The 26377-nt window shown below is 42.4% G+C and overlaps 1 protein-coding gene across 1 annotated transcript in view; it reads right to left on the minus strand.

The window, feature by feature from the left end:
- LOC111155295 (LHFPL tetraspan subfamily member 3) overlaps positions 1-11657 on the minus strand; it is a 605362-nt gene extending 593705 nt beyond the window's left edge. The window contains exon 1 of the mRNA XM_022515435.1: positions 11216-11657. Within this exon, the coding sequence (XP_022371143.1) occupies positions 11216-11657 (442 nt within the window). The remainder of the gene's footprint in view (positions 1-11215) is intronic.
- Positions 11658-26377: the final 14720 nt, after the last annotated feature.

The raw sequence follows: 26377 nt of genomic DNA on the forward strand, positions 1-26377 counted from the left end.
GCATTAATCTGAGAATCTTAAATCACTACTTTCTTTGCTTAGGAAGAAAAAATAAAGACTCACAGATACAATATGGAGAAACCTAATTTTCAATATATTACAGCTACATTTAAAACCACACAGAAAAAAAATGCTACTTCTAAATTGTTCCCATTAAGTGACGTTACTAATGATCAAGAATATTCAAGGTTGCTTTTGATAACCGTCAAGAGGAAATAATTTGAGTAATATCCGATAAAAATTTCCCTAGCATTTGGATGGAACTTAATAAGAATGCCTAAATACTTGTAAGGATCTTGGCATAATCAAAAGATCATCCAGTCCACAAAGCCTTCAAAACATGGCTTCCCTTTTTAAGTTTGTTTAGCCAAAGTTATTAAACAGTTCAAAACTATCTCCAAAATACATTTTTGTTCCTTTGACTCATTACCCAGACAAATAAAATGGAAGGGCTAGACCCTGTGAACACCAGCCTAAACTCAGAGCTGAGGATGGCACTTCTAGAACACCGTGCAGTTTCTAAAAGGTTCTCACAACCATTATTTTACTGGATGCCCCGAACGAGGGAGGTCTGGCCTATACAAGTCGTGAATCGAAACTGTCCTTCTGGGGTGCCTGGGTGGCTCAGTGGGTTAAAGCCTCTGCCTTTGGCTCAGGTCATGATCCCAGGGTACTGGGATAGAGCCCCGCATGGGGCTCTCTGCTCAGCAGGGAGCCTGCTTCCTCCTTTCTCTCTCTCTGCCTGCCTGTCTGCCTACTTGTGATCTCTGTCTGTCAAATAAATAAATAAAATCTAAAAAAAAAAAAAGAAAAGAAAAGAAACTGTCCTTCTTTAAGTTGGGTATTTTGAGTTCAGTTTTTCTGTCTACTAAATTTTCTGAATCCTACCCACTCCTCCAGCCCTGCTCTCTTTGGTGGTGGTACAGTAACAGTAGTAACAGTAGACATCGTTAATATTTATTGAGGGCTTACTGGGTGCCAGATCCAATTATAAGTGTTTCACGTGCATTAATTCAACAATCCTGAGAAGCCTAATAGATAGGTATTTTTATTTAAAGTCTCATGATATTGAGGAAATCTAACTCTGGATACCTGTCTGTCTAGGATGGTTCTTTATGTGCTTTCTCCTTTAGTTGCACCCTAACTTTGATGGGTTTTCTAACATCTACTTTGTAGGTAAATGCATAGCAACTACTAGTTGGCAGATGATAAATTTTTAATGTCCATAGCTTGCAATCTCTTTTTATGTATCTGTAACACAATTATATACATCTTTAAAAAATGAAAGTGGTGAAGAAAATGGAAAACCGAGAGTAGTTAGATGACTTGTTCGAAGTCATCCAGCCAGTAAGTGGCCAAGCCAAGATGCGCATCTTCTAACCACATGCCCAGTTCCCCTTCCCCACCCTGATGCCTCCAGAAGCTGTCCAAGTCTATTACTGACCTTCCTGGAACTGCGTCTGTGACGTGGTGATCCTGTCCAGAGGCATCACCAACTTTATCACTGCCACTGGGAAGCAAATCTATTAGGAACATTTCCACATTTGATGCAGGACAGGAATGAGTGACAGAGCCCTTGGCCTATAGGAATTCAGTCTAAGAATATTAGCACTGATATCAGAGGTGTAAGCAAGACGATGCTGTGGGCAAAGAACCACCCAAGCTCTTGCTCAGGGAAATGAAAAGATAGAGACAAGGAATACCTCGCCACTCCTACGCAGGCTTGAAGAGAAAAGCCTGGTAAACATTTGGCAATTATTTTCCCTGTAAACACCCGTCCCCTCCCTTGATACAGCATGGTGAAAATGCATATTGAAAACATACACTGAGCAAATACACATCAAGTTGGGAGACAAAAGAAAGTAGATCTAGAACTGCCCCGGGGAATTAGATGTGTTAGTCTCAAGTCTACCAAGGTGTAGTTTTGGCAAGACTCCTAATTTCTCTCACATTTAGAGGCAATATTCTGCAGGGAAGGGGTAAAGTCTGATTTGGGTTCAAACCACTCACTGGCAGAGATCTTGAACAATTTTTTTAAGCCTCAATTTCTTCATCTGCAAAATGGGTATAACAATACAACCTTGTAGAATTACTGTGAAGGCTAAATATACTAAACTAAATGTTTTTTGCAAATGGTAGTTGCTCGATAGTATTTTCCATTACTATTCCTTTACCTAGAAAATGAAGAGAGGCTAAATAATTATTAACATCCTTCCAACTCCTAAACGTTTTTCAATCTATATCCATTTGGCACTGGGTTAAGTACACTTGTTTAAATGTTTGTTTAGAGGTGGACCATGTCATTTTTCATAGCATAAAGGTCCAGTCAAAACAAAGCTGGAAAAATAATTCCTTTTTTCAATCCACCTGCAATCTAATGGGGAGACATCAGCATCCAAGGTCATTAATGAAAGAAATAAAAGCAAAGAAAAATGTCTCAAATATGCTTAGGTTAAGTATATTTTATATAATCTACCCTCTGATACAAAATTACCTATGAATTGGGGCAAAACTTCCACAATTGTCCAAAGAAGAGATACTTATTTTTCTAAATTCACACAATCATCTTTTCTCTAGAACAGTGTCTTTCAAACATTTTGACTGCAGCCCACAGGTGAGCAATACATTATACATTGTAATCTAGTCCACATAAATGTATGTAAATATTTTAAGAAATAAATGTCTCACAAAACCCTTAGTTTCTACATTACATTCGTATTTTCCATTGTTTTCATCCAAGCTTTAATGTTGATCATGATCTACTCAGTTGATGTCCTGACCCATTAAAGAGTCACCAACCAGAGTTTGTAAAACATTGCAGTGCAGCATTCTTTTCTCCACGAAGGTTTTTAAGAAATGCCAACTATTCAGTGCTATTTCTGGTCCAGTTAGCTGGTTAAAATGTAGTGTAAGGGCCTATTCAGCCAGAGCAGCCCCACCCCAGTTCAACTGCCATTTTGCTATAAAGCTTAAATTGACCTCCCCTCCCCCACCCCCCAGGGGAACTTATTTAAAAGCAACTCTGGGAAACCAGTCCCAGGTAACAGAGTCCAAGTACAAGGGTGGGTCAGGCCAGGTGGAGGTTTTCAATCAGCGGGGGGGTGCATACTATCTCCTAGCTACCAAGGAGTATGGGCTCCCGCCCTTTGGGAGCCTTTTGGCGCCAATCCTAACCAAGGTGTGATAGGCTAAATCAAATGTCTACTAGGGTAAATTGTAATTCAATTGGTCTCCTAGCATCACTGTGGAGTTTCCTGTGTGTGTGTTACAATCTCATTGGCCACCTGTGTGTGGCCAGGCCCAACCACATGGCCTTTGCTCTATAAAAGTTAGTCTGGAAAGCAGGGAGTCGTCGTCCTCTCTGTAGGGGCGGCCCCGACTGGTCTGTTTGATGGTCAGTCTGATTCCTGATGCTTGGTGCGAAATAAAGCTCTGCTTGACCTTCGCTTTGTATCAGTCTTGCTCCTTTAATCACGGACCCATTATTGGGGTACCCAACTTTTGGGGGACCCAACAGTAGATATTCCATTAACTAATATTTGGCATTACACAGATCCGCAACTTGCTGGTTTTTAATTATCCAAATCTTAAATTTAACTAGTCTAGCTTACAACGATTATCCATGTTCTTAAAATGCTCTGTAAATATATTTATCCTAAATACTCCCCGTAAGTTTCCTTTCCCCATTAAAGGCATTATAGAAATCAATTTAGCTTCACAACCTGCAACCAGACTTTCAAAGAGAAACTATAGGAATTCTATTAACCAAGTTTCACAATGACCTTTTCTTTCTTTGGTCAGCTTATTTTAATCCTCCATATTTTCATCTGCTATACAGGAAGTTCAATCATCTCTCTCTTTTTGAATAGCTTGGTATTAGAATTTATTGTAACTCCTGAGAGGTGGGGCAGGGTGGGGGGCAGCACAGCCTTAATCTTTCCTTCTTGGGAATTGGGATTTGCACACAGTTTTGCACTGTAATGCATATTCCAGCTCACTGCTTGTCCTGTGCCAGCATATTTTTTAAGCCATTGATGATATCAACCTCAACAGGCTTTTAATGTTATCAAATGCCACAGGCTTTGCAACCTTGAATTTCTTCTCGTCTTTTCTATTCATAGTTCCGTTATTGGTGTCACTCTTTGCCCTCCCTGTCATTCTCCACAGCTGGATCTATTTGCCTATTTCTCAAATACTGAGCCTTCTTTCAATGATGATACACATTTCCCATTTTGATTTTTGCAACCTCACTCCTGATCTTCATTAAAGCAAAAAAAGGGAGATGCAGAGCACTCTGCCCATCCCCCATCACTATCCCGCCCAAGACAATTTCCACAAGGTATCTCCAGACACTTAAGCAAATGGGCCTGTGATGCCTTCTATACAGACTCTATGTGAGCCATTGTTTTCTAAGTGGACAAATGAGAACTCTCTTGATTCTTTAAGTTCTGCCTGTTTCTGAGCTGAGACCTCTTTTCTGATCGACAATCATTTATCACTAATTTCTTCACTACTTTTCACTACTCTGCCACTAGCCCTGTCATTGATAAGTCATAAACTCAAAATTTCAAGCAATTAGCCTACTTTCACTCTGCCTATCACTTAAGATCCTTTCTCCTATCCAGCACACAGAGACAGTCCCTACAGCGCCACACATCTGGTTTCACTTGTGTGGGAAAGATGGCAGAATCCAGGTAAGCGAGACCCAGCGTGGCGATCCCAGGCCTGCACCCTACTTCGAAAACGTTTACTCCTTTCATTCTGTCCAGTAACAGTTAGACAGGGTTCATGTCCGCGGTGGTCCAAAAATTATCTTTCTCTTGCAAACTACTCGTTTTTCTGTTTCATTTTAGCAGAAGAGATGAGAAATGTGTTCAAGATTACAGTTAGGACCGTTTAAACCAGGAACGACGCTCTGACCTGCACAGTAGGAGCATCACAGCATCACAAGCACAGCTGCATAATATTAATTATACAAACATTAAGAATGTTAGCAGAGGTTGTTTTGTTTATTTCTTTTTTGAAATGCCCCAATGACTTTTCCTAACAGTTTTGCGTTTGAGCCATCAAATAACTTACCTCCCATTTACGAACCAGCCTCTTACGTTCTGTCATTATTAATACCTTTTTGTTATTATCAAGAATAAAGGTCAACTCCTCGGTCTTTCCTCATATCAAATAAAAATTCCAGTTGACTCATTATAAGCAAAAATCACATTAGTTAAAGCTGGTGCTGACCCTCAAAGTTCAGATATATTATGGAAATTACACTTTAAATCTCTCCCAGTGATCATGTTATGAGGCCCCCAACTTAGAAGTCTCTCAGGATGTTTGCTCTTTGCTTCATGCCAGTGTGATCTGAAGTTCTCTCTACTCCTTTCCCCACAGCCTGGCACCACACACGGAAGGGCACCACGCCACCCACCCCACCCACAGCTGTCTGCTTGGCTCTCCTCTTTCCTTCATGAAAACTTTGCTCACTTGGAAAGATATCTAAAGTATCTACATAAAATGCAATACACTGGCCTGGCCATCCGGATTCTCTGATCCCATCTTACCAAACATTAGTGTTAATCACCAAATAATTGTTTTCATGCCAAGCACCTGATACCACATTATGGTTAAACATTTACGTATGTATGTATGTACGTATTTATTATTATTACGTAATAGAATATGTGAACACCTTGTTAACATTTCTCAAAAGCTGTTACAAGGTGCAGCCTCGCGCCAAAGGAAGAGAACACCTAACAATATACCACATGGGTTATACAGGGTCTGTTATTTTTCACAGATGTTCACTTAAAATCTCGCAGTTCTAAAAATCATTTGTTTTGACATTCACATTAATATATTTTTCAACATCTCTTCAATTGTCAGATCCCTGTCACACTGCATATAACCAAAAAAGAAAAAAAAAGTTTCTAAATTCTCATTTTGAATCACTTTCTTATAAGTTTGACTTGGTAAATAGAAAATTCTTAGAACTAGAACATGTCATTAGAAAGTGAAAACTGCCCTCACCCCTTGTATTCTCGTCCCACTGCATGTGGGCAAGGGTTTGGAATGCGCTGGTGTTGGAAAAAGCCCCCTTTAAAGTCATTCTGCAACTCTGAATGTAGGATGGGTTAGCAGCCCTTTGAGGCAAAACCTCACTTTCTCCTATGCCCAGCACAAACCAGACAGTAAAAATTGGTGGTGGTCCCGAGGGCTCGTCCATCCCAACCTGGTGCCCTCTTTGGAGACCTGCATCACAACTCTGAACACACAAGGCCACCCATCTGAGCAGGCCGGGGCAGGTTCCCTGGCATGTCCAAGAAAACATCTGCAGTGATGCCCAGAAAGAGAAAAGGAAAGCCTAGAAGACACATCCTCTTCTGTCTGGATTGCTCCTGAACGTATGTAAGAAAATTCAGGCTGGAATGGGGTCCCTGCTCTTATGAAAACCTGGTCTTACATAAAACCTCCACTTTGAATGACATTTTTCATGAGAAATCAAACAGTAAGGAAAAATTTGCTGAATCCTAAAATACAATTGATTATGTCCTATGGTTGTACTAAAGATCATTATCCCCGCTTTAGAGAAGAGCCCCATTGGGGAAGAAGTGCATCACAAATTCAGCTGTCATATCACAATCACTGCTGCCAAAGAATTCTGGAAGAGATCCTTTAATCCCATTACTGATGCCACAAACCAATGAGGAAGATGAGCGTCATGGCTTCAAAGAATATATGACATTCACTTCTCAACATGGTGTGTGGGAAATTTTAAATCTCTCTTTTCACTTTTTACCCCATTAATCATTCATCCTTTCTTCTATTCAGTAACAACAATTTATTGAATATCTACTATTCGGTATACGGCATACTTAAGACAGAGCAGTAATAGCACACAAACAACCTAACTCTCGCTTACTCTGCACCAGGCACTGATCTCAGCAGACACATTAGCTCTTTAATCCTTGAACCAGTCCCCTGAGGTAAGGACATGTCCACTTGGCAGACAAGCAACTGAAGTCCAGAGAAATTATTACCCTGGGTCTTCACTTAGTGTCAGACCAAGGGTGGAAACCCACATCTTTTTACTCCAGTGTCCATGATCTTGATCTTTACACAATATGAAGAAAAACAGACATGGTTTTATAGACCTCTCCATGTACTGGAGATGACAGACATTAAACAAACACACAAACACATTTATCATCTCAAACGTCGGTAAGTACTTTAAGAGCAAGGTGCCATGAGATAGAATCAATATAACACTGCAAAGGTTCTCCTTGCAGGCTTAGAAATGCAGTGGTTACCTTCTGATGATTCTCATCTCATCCAAGCAACAAAGTTATACAATTTAAGAAAGCAAGTTGGCTAAAAAGAGCAGGGGGAAATCTAAGGGTGCAGACCTGGGGAAAGTGACTAAGCAATTCAGTCCTTAACCCCTGCCATCTTGGTAGCCCTTCTTGTTGGTATACTCCAAATGACAAGAGGGGAGGGATATGGCAAATGCAATCCCTTCTCCTAACATTATTCTTCCTGAATAAAGAAAGCCAACATAGGTCTGGTGCCCCTTCTTCACAGAAGACAGCAATTATCTCCTCATCTGCTGCTTTTAACCAGGAAATCCATCGTGGATGTCTAAAAAACCTTAAATTGTATCTTAATGCTTTAGCTTATTTTGTTTTTTAAAGACTTTTTTATTTTTCAGTAATCTCTACACCCAGTGTGGGACTCGAATTTACAACCCCAAGATCAAGAGTTACCTTCTTAAAAAAAAAAAAAAAAAAAAAGATTTCTTTGGTCTGCAATGGTTAACATAACACTTGGGCTTCTGGAAACAATTCCAGACATGGCTTATAGTCAATAAAACAAATAAACAAAACAACACTTTTATGAGACCTGGCTATTAATAGACTTGAAAACAGACCAAAACACTGATTTAAAGAACAAGAACATGAAAACAGAGAACCAAGTTCCCAGAGAAACAAAATTCCCCTTCCATCCTGATTATTAAAAAAAAAAAAAAAATCTGGACTTTATTACCCTACTTGACCAATTACGGATCTTAGAGTTAGAGAAATCATACAGAAAAAAGTAACGTCTCTTTTCTTCTCAAAGAAAAGAGTTTTCCTCTTAGAGTTAGAGAAATCATACAAAAAAAAGTAATGTCTCTTTTCAAGTCTCTCTGTAGATTAGGAAAATTATGCATCTCTGATTGCTATTGCTTATTTTATGTATTATTTTTATGTCTTCAATCTTTATATTAGGCATGGTCCATAAGTATAGGATTACATCCAGAAGTAGTATGACGTATTAGCTCCTAATTCAGCAGCTTCACTCTACTGAGGTTAATAATGATTTACAGGGAAGAGTGAGAGGGACAGGGCAAGGTGTTCATAATAGCACCATTAATTATATGTGCTTCACGTATCTAGATAGAAGAGCAACATCATTTTCAGATGCAATAAATTAAGTACTTTTTCTAGTTCATTGTTCAGAATCATAAAAAGGATAACTCTTGGTGCTGAATCTCCTGCTTCATCATCTTCTTAACATTTCATATGGGATTTTATGTTCTACTTGGCTCTGGCTTACAATGTTACTATGTGAAAATGCTTAGATACCTAAATACACAAGTTAATTGTCTGACTTCCAGTGAGGGTTAAATAGTCTCTAATAAGCAAATAGTCTCATCTTTCATAGCTTGCAAATTGCACTTGAGATTAACCTAGGTACAGTTAAATTATAAGTACCAGAAGGCTTAACATTGAAGAGGAATAGTTTAAAGGTCAGAACCTAAACTTTGGAAATAGCTTCCATTATGCTAAATTTCTTATTAGTGCCATGAGACTTTAAAAAAGAAAACCATGTTAAATGTGACATTCTCCAAAAATATCTTCTATAACCCATTCCTTAAAAACCTTTGACTTTGATTAAACTGACTTTGATTCTTAACTGCCCATCATCATATTCTTCCTTAATTAATAAATTGTATTAATAAAATTATGTCCTTCTGTGGTTTATCCAGGAATAAAATACCAAATAAATTGCAAATAAGGATTTTAGAAAGTTTGCCTAGAATTTAAAGACCTGCACTCCTCCAAAAATGAAGTCTAAAAATGTCCAAATATCTTCCTTAGTACACAGGCCATCATCACATTTTAGGCTGACATATGGGAAACAGGACAGTATATTTATGTCAAACTTTTGGAAACACAACATCATATTTCACTACCCCAGAATGATTCCTGTGTGCTCTATTCCAGAAAAAAGGAAAGGGAAAAAAAAAAACAAAAAAACCACTTTAATAGTTGTAGGTGTATTAACTTCAAAGCTGGGAATTCTTCCCAAAGATAGTTTTCTTTCCTTTTTAAAATAAAACAAAAACAAAAAAACTTGGGTTTAGAGTACAGAAACTCATAAAAATAAAATATTTAAAATATGTTGTTGAGAAATCACCTGCAAATTACTTTCAGACCTTCAGAAAAACAATCTAACTTGAATCCTCAGTCTAAATAGGTCATTTAACTTAGAAAAATTAAAATTAGCTGTGCAGGGTCAATTCTTTTTCTAAAACATCTGCATCCTCAATGTCCTATTGTCTTCAAAGTCAAACCAGAACCAAATGTCAAGAACAACTGTAATATGTGAATTTATTCCAAACCTCAAAGTTAGTCTGCTTCTGAAATGGTCATAAAAGTCAACATTATATATAAAACAGAGGGCGTCTGTGGGGTGCTTGGGGCATTTCAGGAGGATAACAATATGGGGGAGGGGGAAGGGCGTGTTTCTCTGCTGGTGCTTGCTTCTTGCCTTTCACCCCCACGTGTTCCCAGAACATGGCAAATCAAAATCAGCTGAGACACACTTCATACAAAGCAAATACTTCCCTAATACAAGCTTAGTCTCCCACAAGATTCTCATATCAACCAGCAATATAAGATCATGAATCTTAATGCTTTTGTCCTGCACCTTTAAGTACAACACTCTGGTAAACTCAGGGATCAAATCCCTATTCCCCAGAAAACCTCCCCAGGCAGAAAGATAAGTACCAAATCTTTAAGGTAACAGCTTTTAAAACTAAAAACAAATAAAAATTAAAACAAAATAGAACAAAACACAAATTAGACAGTCTGACTGCCTGAGATATCCTATATTCTTTCACAACCAGATCACCCATAAAATCAAAAAGACCCAACAACGTGGGACCAGGAGGGTGTCAAGTGTCCTAGGAGGGAGGCTGCCTTTAGGAGGCAAGGCATCCAAGGTGGCTAGCAGAGTGGGAATCCGCATCGCCGGAAGCAGAGAAAGGAGTCAGTTTTGTTTCAGGATTCTCCAAAGCCACCGAGAAATGCATCCCCATCCTTTCTGGGTTAGAAGTAACTTTGATGCTCAGAAAAAGTACTTTCATATCCTCCAGCTAGCAACAATCTATCCTCCACAGGCAAAAAGTCATCAGAAATGCTACTGAAAGGGGTTTTCCTCTCGACCCATCCTCTCTAAAGCCACTTTCCCAAAACGAGATCTTGAGAAATCTTGATTCCCTCAAGATCTCTGTTGAAGGATTTGGTGTAAGGACCTTTACTGACAGGGAAACAAACGGAGGACTGACTAGATAGTTGGGGAATCGCTAAGGAACATTCTAAGCTCCATTTTGCTTAAAAGGGTGAAACCCAAAACAGAATTAGCATTTACTCATTTCCAGATGGATGATGCATTTTTTGTAACAGCCCGGGACAGAGTGAAACAGTTTCACTCCAGCACCACCCCCTCCTGAAGCAAAGACAGAAAGAGTCCCAGAGAGGGACAGAGCAGCCTGACTCTTTCCACACTACAACCTCTCCAAATCCGCTTTCCGCCAGGCTCTGTCAGCCCCTCCTTAGTCCCTCGGCTCGCGCCCTAAGCGGCCGGCCTCTTCTCCCCATCCTCAATTCCGGGCGGACTCGGCCCAGCAGCAGCCCTCCTTCCCGCGCGTCCCCCCGGGTGGCGTCCCCGGCGCTCGGGAGGTTCTGGAAAGCCCGGGACAAGGCGCCAGCGCCGGGCTGGGGAACCCCGGGGGTTCCGGCCTCCCAGGGCTTCCGCCCCCACCCCCAACGCCTGAGCGGATTAAGTTGCTCGGCACCCGGCGGCGCGCACGGCCCCCGTCCCTCCCACTCCCGCCCCTCCCGGCTCGGGCGCCCAGCGGTCCCCCTCGCCTCCACCGAGGTGAGCGCGCACTCACCGGAGGTGAGCTGCATCCAGGCACAGATCTTGTACACCGTCGCCGTGTTGCAGAAGAAGAAGAGGGTGAAGCAGACGATGCAGGCGATGATGAGCATCATGGAGAGGCCGATGAAGAAGGAGGCGGCTTTGAAGGCGCCCGAGGGCAGCGTGGAGAAGTCCGTGAAGCTGCCCCTGCAGGTCAGCTCCCGGGAGAAGCCGTTGCCGATGCAGTAGTGGAAGAGCCCGAAATAGCCGGCTTGCGGGGTGTCCACGCCGTCGCCAATCCAGTAGGGCTGGATGAAGCACACCACGTTGACGATGGCAAAGCAGATGGTGAAGATGGCCCACAGCACGCCGATGGCCCGCGAGTTCCGCACATAGTTGGTGTGGTACAGCTTGGCAGCCTCCTGAGCCGGGAGCATCGCGGCGGCGGCGGCGGCTGCGACGGCGGCTCCGGGCATTCTCCCCCTCCTCCTCCTCCTCCTCCTCGTCCTCCGCCTCCCCCCGCCTCTCCGCGCTCAGGAGACACACTCACCGAGCCGCGCGCGCTGCAACTCCCCTGCCTCTGCCTCAGCCCAGCAGCGCCAGTTTCAGAGTCTGCATCCTCGCTCCCGGAAGGAGGGCGGGGGAGCGCTGAGCACCCCTCCGGCTCGCCTGGCACAGCCTCCCGGCCCCCCTCCCTCTCTCTTCCTCCCTCCTGGCCCGGGCTCCAGCCCTCCTCACCGCCCTCCACCCCTTTTCCCACCGCCGCCGCAGCTGCTGCAGCTGAAGGCAGCAAATCCCGCGCGGGGCAGCGTGGCGCTCGAGCTCCCGCGCCCACCGCTCGGCTTCCCGCCTTCCGCCCCATCCCCCAGCCGGGTGCCTCGGGGCGCGGAGGACCGCGGCGACCCGGGGACGCCCCTCGAGTGGCGGGCGTGGGCCGGAGACGCGGGCCTGGAGTTGGGGAGGGGGAAAAAGCCTAAGGAGGACGCACGAGCCCCCACAGGGATCCTAGAGGCGAGCCCCGGCTCCCGTTGGTGTTAGGGAGCGGGCGTGGGAGGCTCATTCTGGGAGCATTTCAGCACCGCACAGCAACGTGCTTCGACCTCGGCATCTTGGCGGAGGCGAGAGGGGCTGAGCGCGGCAGGTGCGGGCGAGAGAGGCAAGGAAGAGGAGACGTGCTGCCCCCAAGAGCCTCCCTGTTACAACCACAGAACTGCCCCCTGGCTAACTCCTCGGTTGCCAGGTGTTCCACGAGGTGGAGACAGAAGTTGGATAGGAGGGTGACAGACGACCATGTAAAAGGCACACCTCAAGGCTGGCCTCGTATCTGCTCAGCTGAGCTTATTTCCTCTTCGCGTCTGCACCCTCCGCGCACCGGAACGAACCGTAGCCAGTGATGCCCTCGACTCTCCTTTAAGTCAGGTCCTTTCCCCCACAGATCCTGCCATGGATGGAGCGTGCCGGGCGCGGAAGTGGCTGTGTCACAGAAATGTGTAGTTTATCTGAAAACACTGGGTACTTTGGCTCCTGCTGTATTTCTCACGCAACTGTTCTGTGCCTAGGCACTGTGGTGGGTGCTAAGGCTACCATGAGGAGGACAGATGGTTTTCATTGTGCAGGTATCCTCCTCTCCCCCACAACGCAAAGCTCCAGCTAACCGGAGAGCTGTTTTCAGAGTCATTTCCCCTAAACGAGCCACAGTGTAATTCCTTACACTTTCATGTAGCCTTGCTGTTTTACACCTGCGCTTTGTACTATTTCCTAAGCTTAATGTTTTCCCTTTACAGTCATTCTGTTGCTCTTTTAACAGTTCCTGCCTTTCAATCTCCATTTCTTTATTTCCATTGGCTACTTTCTTGGTTTCTGAATCTGAAACAAACAAACAAACAAAACATGTAACCCCCCCACCACCACCCAAAGCAAGGAAATGAGAATACCCAACAGCAGCGACATCAGTGGTAATAAACCATTTTGGACCAGATGACCACGGATTTCTCTGAGCAGAAGGGAGAGAATTCTGTTAGAATTTGACCCCTAGGAGGCCTGGGTGGCTCAGTGGGTTAAGCGGCTGCCTTCGGTTCAGGTCATGATCCCAGGGTCCTGGGATGGAGACCCTCGGTGGTCCCCTTGCTCAGCAGAGAGACTGCTTCTCTCTCTCCCTCTGTCTGCTGCTCTGCCTACTTGTGCTCTGTCAAATAATAAATAAAATCTTAATTAAAGAAAAAGAATTTGACCCCTAGGGGCACCTGAGTGGCTCAGTCTTTAAGCATCTGCCTCTGCCTTCCGCTGAGGTCATGATCCCAGGGTCCTGGCATCAAGCCCTGCATGGGGCTCCCTGCTCAGCAGGAAACCTGCTTCCCCCTCTCCCACTTTCCATGCTTGTGCTCCCTCTCTCACTATGTCTCTCTCAGTCAAATAAATAAATCTTTAAAAAAAAAAAAAAGAATTTGACCCCTAAGTCTACACTCACTTCTCCACTTTATTATGATAAGAAAACCTGTATCAGCTCCTTGACATCACTTTGCCATTATGTCCAAACTGCTGGCCTTACAAGAAGAGCAAGAAACAAGGATACCAGCTGGAATTATGAAACTACCAGGAATGGATAAGAATGCTTGAGAATGGTTCGGTGGGAGCAGAGGATGTTGGGGAGGAAGGAAGGAAAGCTCCAAAAGGTATTCTGCCACCTGAATACCTATCGTATGGAAGAAGATTCAGATCATACCCTAAGTAATGAAGACCAGCCATGCCCATCATCCGATAACCTGAAGATTTGAGATTGTATGGGAAGAGAAAGGGAGTGGAAAACGGATATGGGACACGTGAGATAATGAAGGGCCTACTGGCTATCGTTAAAACTAGGAAAGAATGTAAAGGGATTAGCGCTGGAATCATATATTCAGTTTGTCCCATAAGCATGAAATTCAGGTAATACAGTTCCAGGTCCTTTAGGCAGGTCTTTGGAAACCAAGGGAACAGAGTTAAACAGGAGTATGAGACGTGTAAGTTTAGAAGACTAAGAATTTTATGTAAGTATGGTGGTAGACTCTCAGAAGGTCTTTAAAAAATCAGAAGGATTTGGGGGAGGTGGGGAAGGTGACCTAAATATGAGCCAGCCAGCCCAATATAACACTTGCAAGCCTCTAAAAATATAATTCACGATGATGCTGCATCATCAGTGCATTGGTGGCAATGGAGGGTCAGAACTTATGTTAGGTGTTATTTGTTTTAACTCCCCTGAAGTTGCTGGTAAATCAGAAAATCGGAATTGTTTTAGCATGGAAGGAAGAAGAGGAAAGGTGAGGGTAACTGGATTTATGGGGCCAACTGGCAGACCATGGTTCCCAGGGGCAGACATAGCTTTACAACATGAACTGACAATAATTTCTAACGATTCTCCCAAGCCCTCAAAACCCCCAAACCTGCTTGTATGAAGTGGTCTTTCTTTAAAATCAATGCCTAAAAGAGATCTTACTGCTCCCATGGGGTAGTTGAGATGGGAAGTTGCTGAGAGGGGAAAGGCTGAGCATCAGAAAGCCTAGTTTAGACCTCAGTGCTTAAATTGCCTTTATAGGACAGAGAAAAGACTGGCGAGTGACTCAGATTCAAATGTTGTGATTCAAAGAGCTTTTCTATTTGAGTCAAACCCAAGGAGAGCCCTATTCTTATTCTAGGTTTAGAATTGCCTCTAGGTTCGTGCTCAGAATCACTACACCAAGGGGCACACTCAAGATGTCCACTCTGGTCAACAGCAACTTGGAACAGACTGGGGTTGGTGTCGTGATGAATTTCAGTGCGCCCATGGATTCCCCTGAGAACTTGAGTTGTAGCTCCTTGAAGTGAGGGGGGGTTGGTCATGGACGAACTGAATGTTGCCAGTGGCCATTCTCCAGAACTTTAGCCTGCCCTGCAGATTTCCAGGATGAGCAGGGTCTCCCAAGATTCTTGGAACTAGGGATGAGGTAGAGCTCCTGTAAACTCTTCAGTTGCCATCAGTGAGTGCAATTGTCCTTCTGCCTCTTCCCGAATCCTTCCATTGCCCATCCCAACCTTGCCCTTTACAACCAGAAATCCCAGAGGTGACATTGTCCCTAAACTGAACGTGAAGCTTTTGTCTGACACCATGCACACTTTAGGGCTTCAGACAGCTCAGCACCTGGGCAGCTCATTACATTCATCAAATGTGATGCGACCACGAAAGCTGTTTGGGAGAAGAGGAAATAATAAAATTAGCCTGATTCATGCTAAGAAGTTACTATTGATAGAAGCATATTTTGAAACTATAACATGATTCATATGTGCTAAATAACTAGTAGAAGTCAGTGTCACTGACAGCCTCAAATTAGACACACTGAACATTCAAATCTCAAACTTGACTCTTAATGCTTTTCTCTTACTACCACAAAGAGTCAGTAGTGAGACCCACTCTTTTCTCAAACTGTGTCTTAATGAATGTGAGGACCATAAAGCAGAAAACAACAAAAGGATAGTTGGACTGTGTAACACAACTAAGAAAGATGCTGCGTAAATCCAAGGATGAAATATTTTGATCCCAAACTATCTGCGATGGCTTGGGAGAACGTGAAGACCTTGGAGGGCAAAAGACAGGATCCAGATACAGTGCTGTCTCTGCATAACTAAAGCTTGAGGCTCGCAGGGCTCTGTTTTCTCATCTCTAAAATTATGATGAGGGAAAGAGCATATCAGATGAATTCCAAGGTCTCTTTTCTGCAGTAGATTCTATTCAGTTCTACAAAGACTATTCTAGGATGACTTTGCAGAAAATTATAAAACCCAGTACCTGCAGAAAAATGAGGCGAGACCTAACAAGAGATATCAGACTTGTGATGCAGACATTTTATTTGAAATTGAAAATCCCTTCTGAAATCCAATCATCATAATTTTTCAGGCAATCAGTACTTAGTGTTTTCAGGTAAGTCATTGTGATGACCTTGGAAAATGGAGAAAGAGATGATTTCCAAAATCTGTTATTTCCTCAATTTCTAGGGCTATTAACAAGGTCAGTATCATCAGATCCCACTCCAGGATGTACAAACTTTAATAATGAATCTCTTTTCACTGACCAAGGATTTCCACCCTCCCACCTTAGTTCTCTGTTAGGGCTTTTCAAACAACTGGAAACACCTCTTAGTTAATCAGTAGCTAGGTCAGCAGTGGCAATCAAATGCGTTGAGTGTTTCAAAGCCCCCTGCAAATCAAGATCACATTGATCACAAGACTCTGATTTCAGGGCACCTTAGTCTATCTCACTTGCAAAAAGATGTGAGTTCCATGTATGGAAAGAAATAAGATACAGGAATATCAATCATTCTTCTTTCCCCTTTCCTCTCTTTACCCTACCCCAGTTTCTCCCCCTTTTTCTTCTATTTTGTATTGAATTCTATATAACAATCCCTCCTTTTATAAGTTCTTTCCACTTTTCCAGAACTCAGCTAAGAACATAAGTTGTTTTCACATAGGCTGAAACCTCTACAGCCTGTGTTAGAAGAACCATCTCTCTGGTAACCTTTTTCAGCCCTTGATGATTTCCAAACAATTCTATCTGAGGGTAAGTAGTGACCTCTATTGAATAAAAGACTACGTAATCATCATTTGAGGTATGATTTTTTTAAGTCTGTAATGAAATAATTATTAAAGTTTTCAGTTCATTATGTGTGTTCCATTCCCTTTCAAGCTCGCAGTCATTTGGTCTTCTTGATCTTTAAAAAAAATTAATTCTATCTACTGTTCTTTCTAAAACTGCTTCATCGAGTTTCCCATTCAAGGTGCACTTGACTGACAACCAACACCTTCATTTGGACTATTTACCCTTGTACTTCCAATTTCAGTCTCATATTTGAAACCACTGCTGGATTCTCTGCTAGACACATCTTTCCTTCTTCACAAAACTTGATTCTCCCACTTGGCAATCACTTGAGTCTCTCAAATCTCAGGTTCAGCCTTTCTAAGAATATCCCCAACCCACAAAGTATATATATATATAAAGTCTTATACCCTCAGATAACCCTCTAAAGGTAAAGGAACCCCACCCACATGATTTCTGTTACTGCCATAGCAGTACAAAAAAATTAATTTTGATAATTCAGTGCTTTTGTTGAAGAGTCACAATTTTATGCCTGTTTTAGTCAGCTTTTGCTGCAAAAGTAAACCCAAACTAATAAGTTTATAACCACAAACATTTACTTCTACACCCACACCACGTGATGGCTCCTGGTTGGCTAAGGTTCTTCTCCAGGCAGAGGACCTAACTATAGGTCTGCTTGTATTCTCATTCAGAGTTCCTAGTTGAAGGAGCAGCTCCCATCTGGGACATGTTGTTGGCATAAGGACAGAAGTATAAGAGGCTGAGGCAAGTTGAAAACTATATCTAAAACTTCTGCTTGGGGCACCTGGGTGGCTCAATGGGTTAAGCCTCTGCCTTCAGCCCGGGTCATGATCTCAGGGTCCTGGGATCAAGGCCCACATCGGGCTCTCTGCTCAGTAGGGAGCCTGCCTCCCCCTCTCTCTCTGTCTGCCTCTCTGTGTACTTGCGATCTCTCTCTCTCTGTCTGTCAAATAAATAAACAAATAAAATCTTTAAAAAAAATTAAAAAATAAAACTTCTCCTCAAATACAGCATGCAGCATGTCATCTCATATTAATTTGGCCAAAGTGCATCTTAGACAGAAACCAAAAGTCAATGTGATAGGGATATAAAATCCTCTTACAGGAAACAGATGAGTAAAAAATCAAGAATTTTAATCAAATCTACCACATCCAGTCTCTGATAAAGCTTTACTACCAACTTACTTTTCAAATGTTTCTTGGAAAGACTATGTGTATATATATTTTTCATTTGACTGCTGTACACTCTTTCATTTTACATAAACACTTCATCCTATTCACTCTTTTTCTGGAGAATCTGCCACTACTTTTTATTTCATGGAAAATTAATACGCTGCAAAAAAATGTCTCATGGGAGACTAAATTCATAATGAATTTCTTCACTTTACAATATTCAGACATGCTAGGTGATTCGTCCTATTGAGGTGTGTTTGATCTGAAATGGCATTTAGTTTCAAAGGAGAGAAAATACATGTTGCCTTCTGAATTCTCACAAACCTACAGTGTTTTCCAAACATATACATCCTTCTTAAAAATAAAACAACAACAACAAAAAGCCTTAGTACACTGACAGCGTAATTATTATTGTAAAGTTACTTAAATGTACAGAATAAAGGGGCGCCTGGATGGCTCAGTCGTTAAGCGTCTGCCTTCGGCTCAGGTCCTAATCTCAAGAGTCCTGGAATCGAGCCCCACATCGGGCTCCTTGCTTGGTGGGGAGCCTGCTTTTCCCTCTCACACTCCCCCTGCTTGTGTTCCTCTCTCCCTGTGTGTCTCTCTCTGTAAAATAAATAAATAAAATCTTTTTTAAAAATTGCAAGTGTCGAAACAGTCATTTTAAGGCTCTGAGAGTTGACCAAGGGCAAAAGCAAACTAAGAGGTGTTTATTCATGAGGAACTGCAGGAATTTGGTAAAAAAATCAGAAGTCTGCAGTCTTTTTGCCTGAGGTACCTTCCTTCCTACTCACCCCCGGCTCGGTCGGTGTATTGCTGTAGCAGGACAGGGCTGGCAGTGAACACCGCAAGCTTCTGCCAGAAGGAGAAGGCCTCATTTGGAGTGAAGGACAAAAGTTCATGCCAAACAATATTATTACCAAAATTAGCAAGCTAGTAGGAAACAAGTGTGGAAAACCCATGGCTCTACTAGCCTGAGGTCCCACTTGGGGCAAACAGTGGACTAGTTACAAATTTAATGGGACAGTCTGGAAACGAAAGAGCCATAGACAAACTAGATAAGCCCTCCACAGACTCCTGGACAAGTGAGGAATGACATGCATGTGCAGGGAAGACAAAAAAGGATTTGGTGGAAAGTAAAAAAGCCGAGGAAGACTTGCTTCTGGATGGCTCAGGCAGTATAGCATGTGACTTTCAATCTCAGGGTTGTGAGTTCAAGCCCCACCTTGGGCATGGAGCCTACTTAAAAAAAAAAAAAAAAAAAAAAAAAAAGCTGAGGAAGATTGGAAAATACTTGAATCCATGGTCAGAGGAAGGAAGTCTTACAGGTTTGATGTATTTGAGCATAACCTCCACTGAAAGCATTACTTGACCACTAAGCTATGAAGACTCAAGGGAAACCTCTAGGAAATCAGACCAAAAAATAAATATAAGAATAATATATATATTTTTAAACCTGGGCAGAAGAGCCCCTGGGTGGCTCAGTCAGTTAAGCTTCTGCCCTCACTTCATGTCATAATCCCAGAGTGCCCAGATGGAGCCCCTATGGGCTCCCTGCTCAGCAGGGAGTCTGCTTCTCCCTCTTCCCCTACCCCCCCCATGTTCTCTCCCTCTAGCAAATAAATAAATAAAATCTTAAAAAAAAAAAAAAAGCTGAGCAGAGATATCAGCAGCCACAGACCATGAGGGAGACAGAGTCTGTAAGTTAAGTTCAGACAAGTTAATGGAAAAAAATCCCTCAAGAGAGAAAAGTCAGAATCTGGAGTTTCTGTGAGTTATTATCTAAAATGCTCATTTTCAACAGCAACAAAAAATGGAGTCATGCAAAGAAATAGTAACGTCTAATCTTTACTCAGGAAAAAAAAAAATCAGTCAGTGGAAACAAACTTTGAGTGGGCCCTGATGTTGGTTTTAGCAGACAAAAAACTTCAAAGCAGCTATTTAAAATGTTTTAAAGCGGAAAGAAAGCCATGCTTAAAGACTTAAATAAACTGTGAAACAAATAGAGAATCTCAAGAAGAGAAACAGAAAATACAAAAAAGAACGAAATGAAAGAAAAAAAGAACGAAATGTTGACTCTAAAGTTGTAAAGTACATTAACTGAAGTGGAAAATTCACTAGACGGATTCAGTAACATCAGCAGATTGGATATCATACAAGAAAGCAACAGTGAGAAGGAAGATAAATCAAGAGAAGCTATCCATTCTGAAGAGCACAGAGGAAAAAAAGATTGAAGAAAAATAAGCAGAACTTCAGACATCTGTGGGACAATATCGAGCATACCAAGGAATGTGTAATGAGAGTCCCATTAAGGCACAGAAAGTTTATCTGAAGAAATAATGGCTGAACCCCACATTTGGTGAAAAACATTTCAGATCCAAGGGCAGCAAATCTCAAGTAGGATAAACACAAAGAGATCTGTATCTGGGCTTGTCATAGTTCAACTGCTGAAGCTAAAGACAAGGGGAAATTTTGAAAAACCAACTAAGCCAGCCAGGCCCCCCTAAACATAGACATATTTTAAACTTATGGGGCACCTGCATGGCTTGGTTGGTTGAGCTTCAGACTCTTGATTTCAGTTCAAGTCACGATCTCGGGGTTGTGAGATTGAGCCCTGAGTCTGTCTCCATGCTCAGCGGGAAGTTTGCTTGAGATTTTTCTGTCTCAAAAAATTCATAGGAACGGTGAAACAGTGGAGGCCAGTGGCATTCAGAGGGTAGATTCAAAATGCTGACAAGAAATAAACTATAAACCAAGAATTCTATATCCAGGAAAACTATCCTTCAAAACTGAATATCACTTAGCAATTTTTAAAAAGGATACATGCAGTAATGCGGGTGAATATCCAGTTAATTAAACTGAGTGGAGAGAGAAAAAAAAAGCCAGTCTCAGAGGATTATATTCTGCATGATTTTATTTATATGACATTATTCAAATAACAAAATTCTAGAAATGGAGACCAGGGATGCCTGGCTGGCTTAGTCAGTAGACCCCGCAACTCTTGCTATTGGGGTTGTGAGTTTGAACCCCACCTAGAGTGTAAAGATTACTTTAAAATATAAGAGAAAGATCGAAAGAGAGAGAGGGAGGGAGGGAGGGAGGGAGGGAGGAAGGAAGGAAGGAAAGGAGGAAGAATTGAGAGAGAGAGAGAGGGACGGGGAGGGAGGGAGGGAGGGAGGGGAAAAGGTAGAAATGGAGACCAGATTAACAACAGGTGCTAGGCATTAAGAAGGGAATAGTTTGGGAGGTAAGTGGGTGTGGCTGCAAAAAGGCAACTGACTGGGGGCGTCCTTTTATCTAACGAAATATTCTGTATCTTGACCGTATCAATGTTAATATCCTAGTTGAGCTATAGTACTAGAGTTTTGCAAAGGTTACCAACTGGGGGAAACCAGATAAAGGGTACCCAAGAACCTCTCCATATTATTGTATTATATTACTGAGTGTGAATCTACAATTATCTCAAAATAAAAAGTTTAATTTTAAAAATTCTGTGTAAAAATAAACATATACATTTTTAAAGAAGATTTTATTTTTAGGGGCACCTGGTTGGCTCAGTCAGTTAAGCATCTGCCTCCAGCTCAGGTCATGATCCCTGAGTCCTGAGTGGGGCTCCTCTATCAGCAGGGAGTCTGCGTCTCCCTCTCCTTCTGCCCCTCCCCCTACTGTGTTCTCTTTCTGTCTCAAATAAATCAATGAACTCTTAAAAAAAAAAAAAAGATTTTATTTTTAACTTATTCCTACACCCAATGTGGAGCTCAAACTCACGACCCTGAGATTAAGAATCACATGCTCCACCAACTGAGCCAGCCAGGCCCCCCTAAACATAGACATATATTAAACTTAAGGGTCACCTGCATGGTTCAGTTGGTTGAGCTTCAGACTCTTGATTTCAGTTCAAGTTGTGAACTGAACTGTGAGATTGAGCCCTGAGTCCATCTCCATGTTCTGCGGGAAGTTTGCTTGAGATTGTATCCCTCTGTCCCTCCCCCGCACCCCTCTCTCAAATAAATAAACCTTAAAAAAAAAAATGAACAGACCAATCAAAAGACAGAATGTCAGACCAGCTAGACAATAATACAAATGTCTGGTGCATAAATAAAATGTGTTTTATCCAAACAACAGAATTTATTCAGCCATAGACATGAAAACCTCAGATACATGCTATGAGATGTATGACTGTCAAAAGCATTGTGCTAAATGAAAGAAGCCAGATGCAAAAGATTCCATGTACAAGAAACTTCCAGAAAAGGAGACTATCTAGACATAGTAGGTAAGCCTGGAGCTAGAGGGGGGACCAGGGATTGACTTCATATGGGCAGAAGAGATCTTGTGAGGAAAATTAAAGTGCTCCAAAACTGCATTTGGTTGCACAACTGTATGAATTTACTAAAAAGTCATTGAACTGCACAGTTACACTGGTTGACTTTTGTGGCATATAAATTATACTTGATTAAAACTGTTTACAAAATTAAATGTAAACACCCAATGCTTATACTTTGAAAACCTACTCATGAAATTATTAACCCAAAAGTTATTTAGAAATTAAGCATAGGTCAAACTTCCAAACTCATAAAATTCAAATTAATGTTTTCCAGAATACAACTGAGAAATTCAAAGATACCATCTAATAAACTATTTTTCTTAAATATTATTTATTCATTTATATGATGCCACAAGCTGATATGCATAAAGACAAGATCAACTCAAAAAGCCCTCTCTCGGGCGCCTGGGTGGCTCAGTTGGTTAAGCGGTTGCTCAGTTCATGATCCCAGAGTCCTGGGATCGAGTCCCACATTAGGCTCCCTGCTTGGCGGGGAGCCTGCTATTCCCTCACCCTCTTCCTGCCACGCCCCCTGCTTGTGGTTTCTCTCTCTCTTTCTCTCTGTCAAATAAATAAATGAAATCTTTTTTAAAAAAATCCTCTCTCACGGTGAATATCACCGTTATTGATCAGGCACAGGTTTTTTTGTTTGTTTGTTTGTTTTTATTTATTTATTTGACAGAGAGAGTAAGTGAGCACAAGCATGGCAAGCAGCAGAGGGAGAGGGAGAGACAAGCTCCCGACTGAACAGGGAGCCTGAGGCAGGGCCCCGGGATCATGACCTGAGCCAAAGGCAGGCTCTTAACTGACTGAGCTACCCAGACATCCTTGGCACAGGTTTTTTTAAGGCAACAATGTCTGGACTACAATGTGCCCCATAGCAGTTCAATTCTCTGATTGCTTTTCTCCCTCCAAACTATTGTAAAACTTTTCTTTATACAGTTGGACCACAATGTGATTTGGCTTTACTTAGTGCCTAGATGTCATTGACTAGAACATAAGCTGCACAGGCCCAGAGACTACTTGTGATTCACTGCTGCGTCTCCAAACCAGAGAACAGTGCACAGCATATCGCACATATCAAAAGAATGAATGAATGAATTTACACAGAAAGACCACTTCTGGAGTGCCTGGCTAGCTCAGTCGGAAAAGCATGTGACTCTTAATCTCAGGGTCATGAGTTCAAGCCCCACATGACATGTAGAGATCACTTAAATAAGTGAAACTTAAAAAAAAAAAGACCACTTCTATTATGTGCTATTACTTCACAACATGACTCCGAAACACTATATCATTTTCAAATGACAGTATCGTAGTCAGGAAATGAGAAACTAACATCTTACTCTATGAAAGCGATTTTCAATCACAAATTAACACTGTAAAAAGAAAAGAAGAGGTATTTTATTTTCTATCTTTAAATCTAGGAAGAGTTATATAACGGTAGTTGTGGAATGAGTGTTACCATCTTGACATTAGGGTGGGTAGTGGAGTTGGACATGCTTACCAACACATTTAAGGCTAAAGTCTTTGTTGGATCATTGGGCATCAAAAATCATATAGATGAAGTCTTCCTCTGTTCTAAAACTGTTTGTCAGTACTGCTTTTCAGCCTGTTTCTCCCACCCTATCAGATAATTTGAGGTAGGTTCATATTAATTTTTAAATTAGCACCTAATTAAAAACTAAAATTAAAAATTCTCCTGCAGAGGGGTGCCTAGGTGGCTCAGTGGGTTAAAGCCTCTGCCTTAAGCTCGGGTCATGATCCCAGGGTCCTGGGATCAAGCCCCACATGGAGGGGGGAGTCTCTGTTCAGGGGGGAGCCTGCTTCCCCCTCTCTCTCTCTGCCTGCCTCTCTGCCTACTAGCGATCTCTGTCTGTCAAATAAATAAACAAAATCTTTTAAAAAAAATTCTCCTGCAGAACTCACAAATGCTAAAGGACATGTCGTGTGGATCGCAGTTTAAGAGGCACTGGCCTAAATCATTATGCATTTCACCTGGTAGTGTCTCCAAGTTTCATGAGTATATTTCATTAGTGTCCCCACTAAACGCATGAAATAGTGCTTCAGCAAATTATTCTGTTGGGAAGGGTATTCTACATATTAAGTTTTTTATGAAAACACCTGCTTTTAAATATTTTTCAGGCCCAGCTCATTCCTAATGTGTTTTATGATGGCGAATTCTGAAATCTCGGCCAAGTATTCCTTCCAGTGCTAAAGCAGATTCTTGGCTGGGAGTGAAGGGTGGCTGCACGGTGGAGAGGGAGACCAGGAAGTAAAGACAGTTCACCAGCAACCTTCTGGCCTACTCCCTGGCAGAGGCAATGGCAACCACTTGGGAAAGAAGACTAGTTAGTTGTACACCTAATTCCACACACAACCCCCACCCCCAGAATGTCAGCTATGACCCCTTTGCATGTGGGTGTTTTACACACATAGAATTCATTCCCTCCGTTCACTGATATTAACCAATACTAACTAGTGCCACATGTAGGTTGTACACTGTGCTAGCTGCTGGGGTTACAGTTGTGAACAAGACACAGTCCCTGCACGAAGGAGCTCACACAGTCAGGTAAATAGATAAATTGAGTATCACAATGCAGTGTGGTCAGTTCTGACATCTGACAGAGATGCCTTCTGAAGGACAGAAGGGAAACATCCAACTTGCTTGAGATCCGAGAATGCTCCCTTGATGAAGGATGGATTAACCGGGGGGTGGAGAGAAGTAAGACCAAGAAGGCAGATGTTGCAAGAAAGAGAAATTTGAGTAAAAGCGCTAAGCGCTAAGGCAGGAGAGAACTAAGAAGCTTGGAATTGAAAGGGAGGTGTGTCTGTTTTCTTATTCTCTCATCCATCCATCCACCCATCCTCCCACAAACCCTCATTAATTATCTCACATTCCAGAGGCTGGGCTAAGTAACGTATATTCAAATGCTATTAAGATTTGACCCCTATTACTCTAGAGAACCAGAATCCAGTGTTTGAGGAGAGACCTAAGTGAATGAGGGACCTCCCATCCATTTCTCCAATCTGCTCAATTCTCTCCATCTCTACCACCAGGCTGGTCTATGCTACCCATCACCTCTTGCCTGAAACATGACGACAATAACCACATCATTGTTTTCCTTGCTTTGGCCCTCTCCCATTTGCCCTTCACACTGAGGACAGTGACCTTCTGAAATGCAAATCTGATTCTGCCATTGCCTCTGCTCATCACACTTCAATGGCTTCTCTCTGCTTCGAGACTAAAGGCAAAATGCCTTGGTGTGTCCCTGCCTGATCTTCTACCAGCTCTTCAAACCAGCCTCTCCAGCCTCGACTTCTACTTTCTCTCTCACTCACTTCTACAGCCACACAGGCCTTCTTCGTGTCCTTGCTCTCACCACGTCCCTCCCTTCTGCCGAATGGCCTTTCACATGCTGTTCCCTGTGCATGGAATGCCCTTTGAGAAATGTACCCTTCCTCAGCCTTAGAGCTCAGTGTAACTCACATTTCTTTTTCTGGAAAGAAGCCTTTACTGACGTCTGAGATCTCCTCACACTCCCTCATGGTCTCTCATTTGCACCATTTATCACTGTTATAATCATAGATCTATTTATGTAACTGTACGAATAAGGCCTATTTCCCTCACCACAGGGTGAACGTATATTTTTCCTTACTAGCAAAAACAACTCCTAATTCAGTGCTCAATAAATATTTATTGGATGAATGAATGAATGAACACATATGGTGTGGCAGGTTGCACTTTCCAAAAATGGCCACAGTGTCTCCCATCCCACAGGCTCTCTCAATGTGTGGCTTCAAGGCGGCTCCTGCAGAGAGGTGGGAACTATGTTTCCTCCTCTTGAATCTGGGCAGGCTGTGACTATAGCAGAAGTGATGTCGCGTGATGCAGAAGCAGAAGTGAATCTAGGCCAGAAAAGGCAAAAGCCTGTGCCTGGTTCTTTTGAGATTTTCGTCCTTGGAACTCAGCCACCAAGCCATGAGGAAGTCCAAACAGCCCCTAAAATGAAGAACTCAGCCCTCATTCCACAGCCCGGGCTGAACTCCCAGTTGATAACCAGCGCCATCTTGCAGCGA

This window comes from Enhydra lutris, unplaced genomic scaffold, assembly GCF_002288905.1.
Source record: "Enhydra lutris kenyoni isolate GAN:26980312 unplaced genomic scaffold, ASM228890v2 scaffoldscaffold40, whole genome shotgun sequence".
In the NCBI taxonomy this organism is placed as follows: Eukaryota; Metazoa; Chordata; class Mammalia; order Carnivora; family Mustelidae; genus Enhydra; species Enhydra lutris.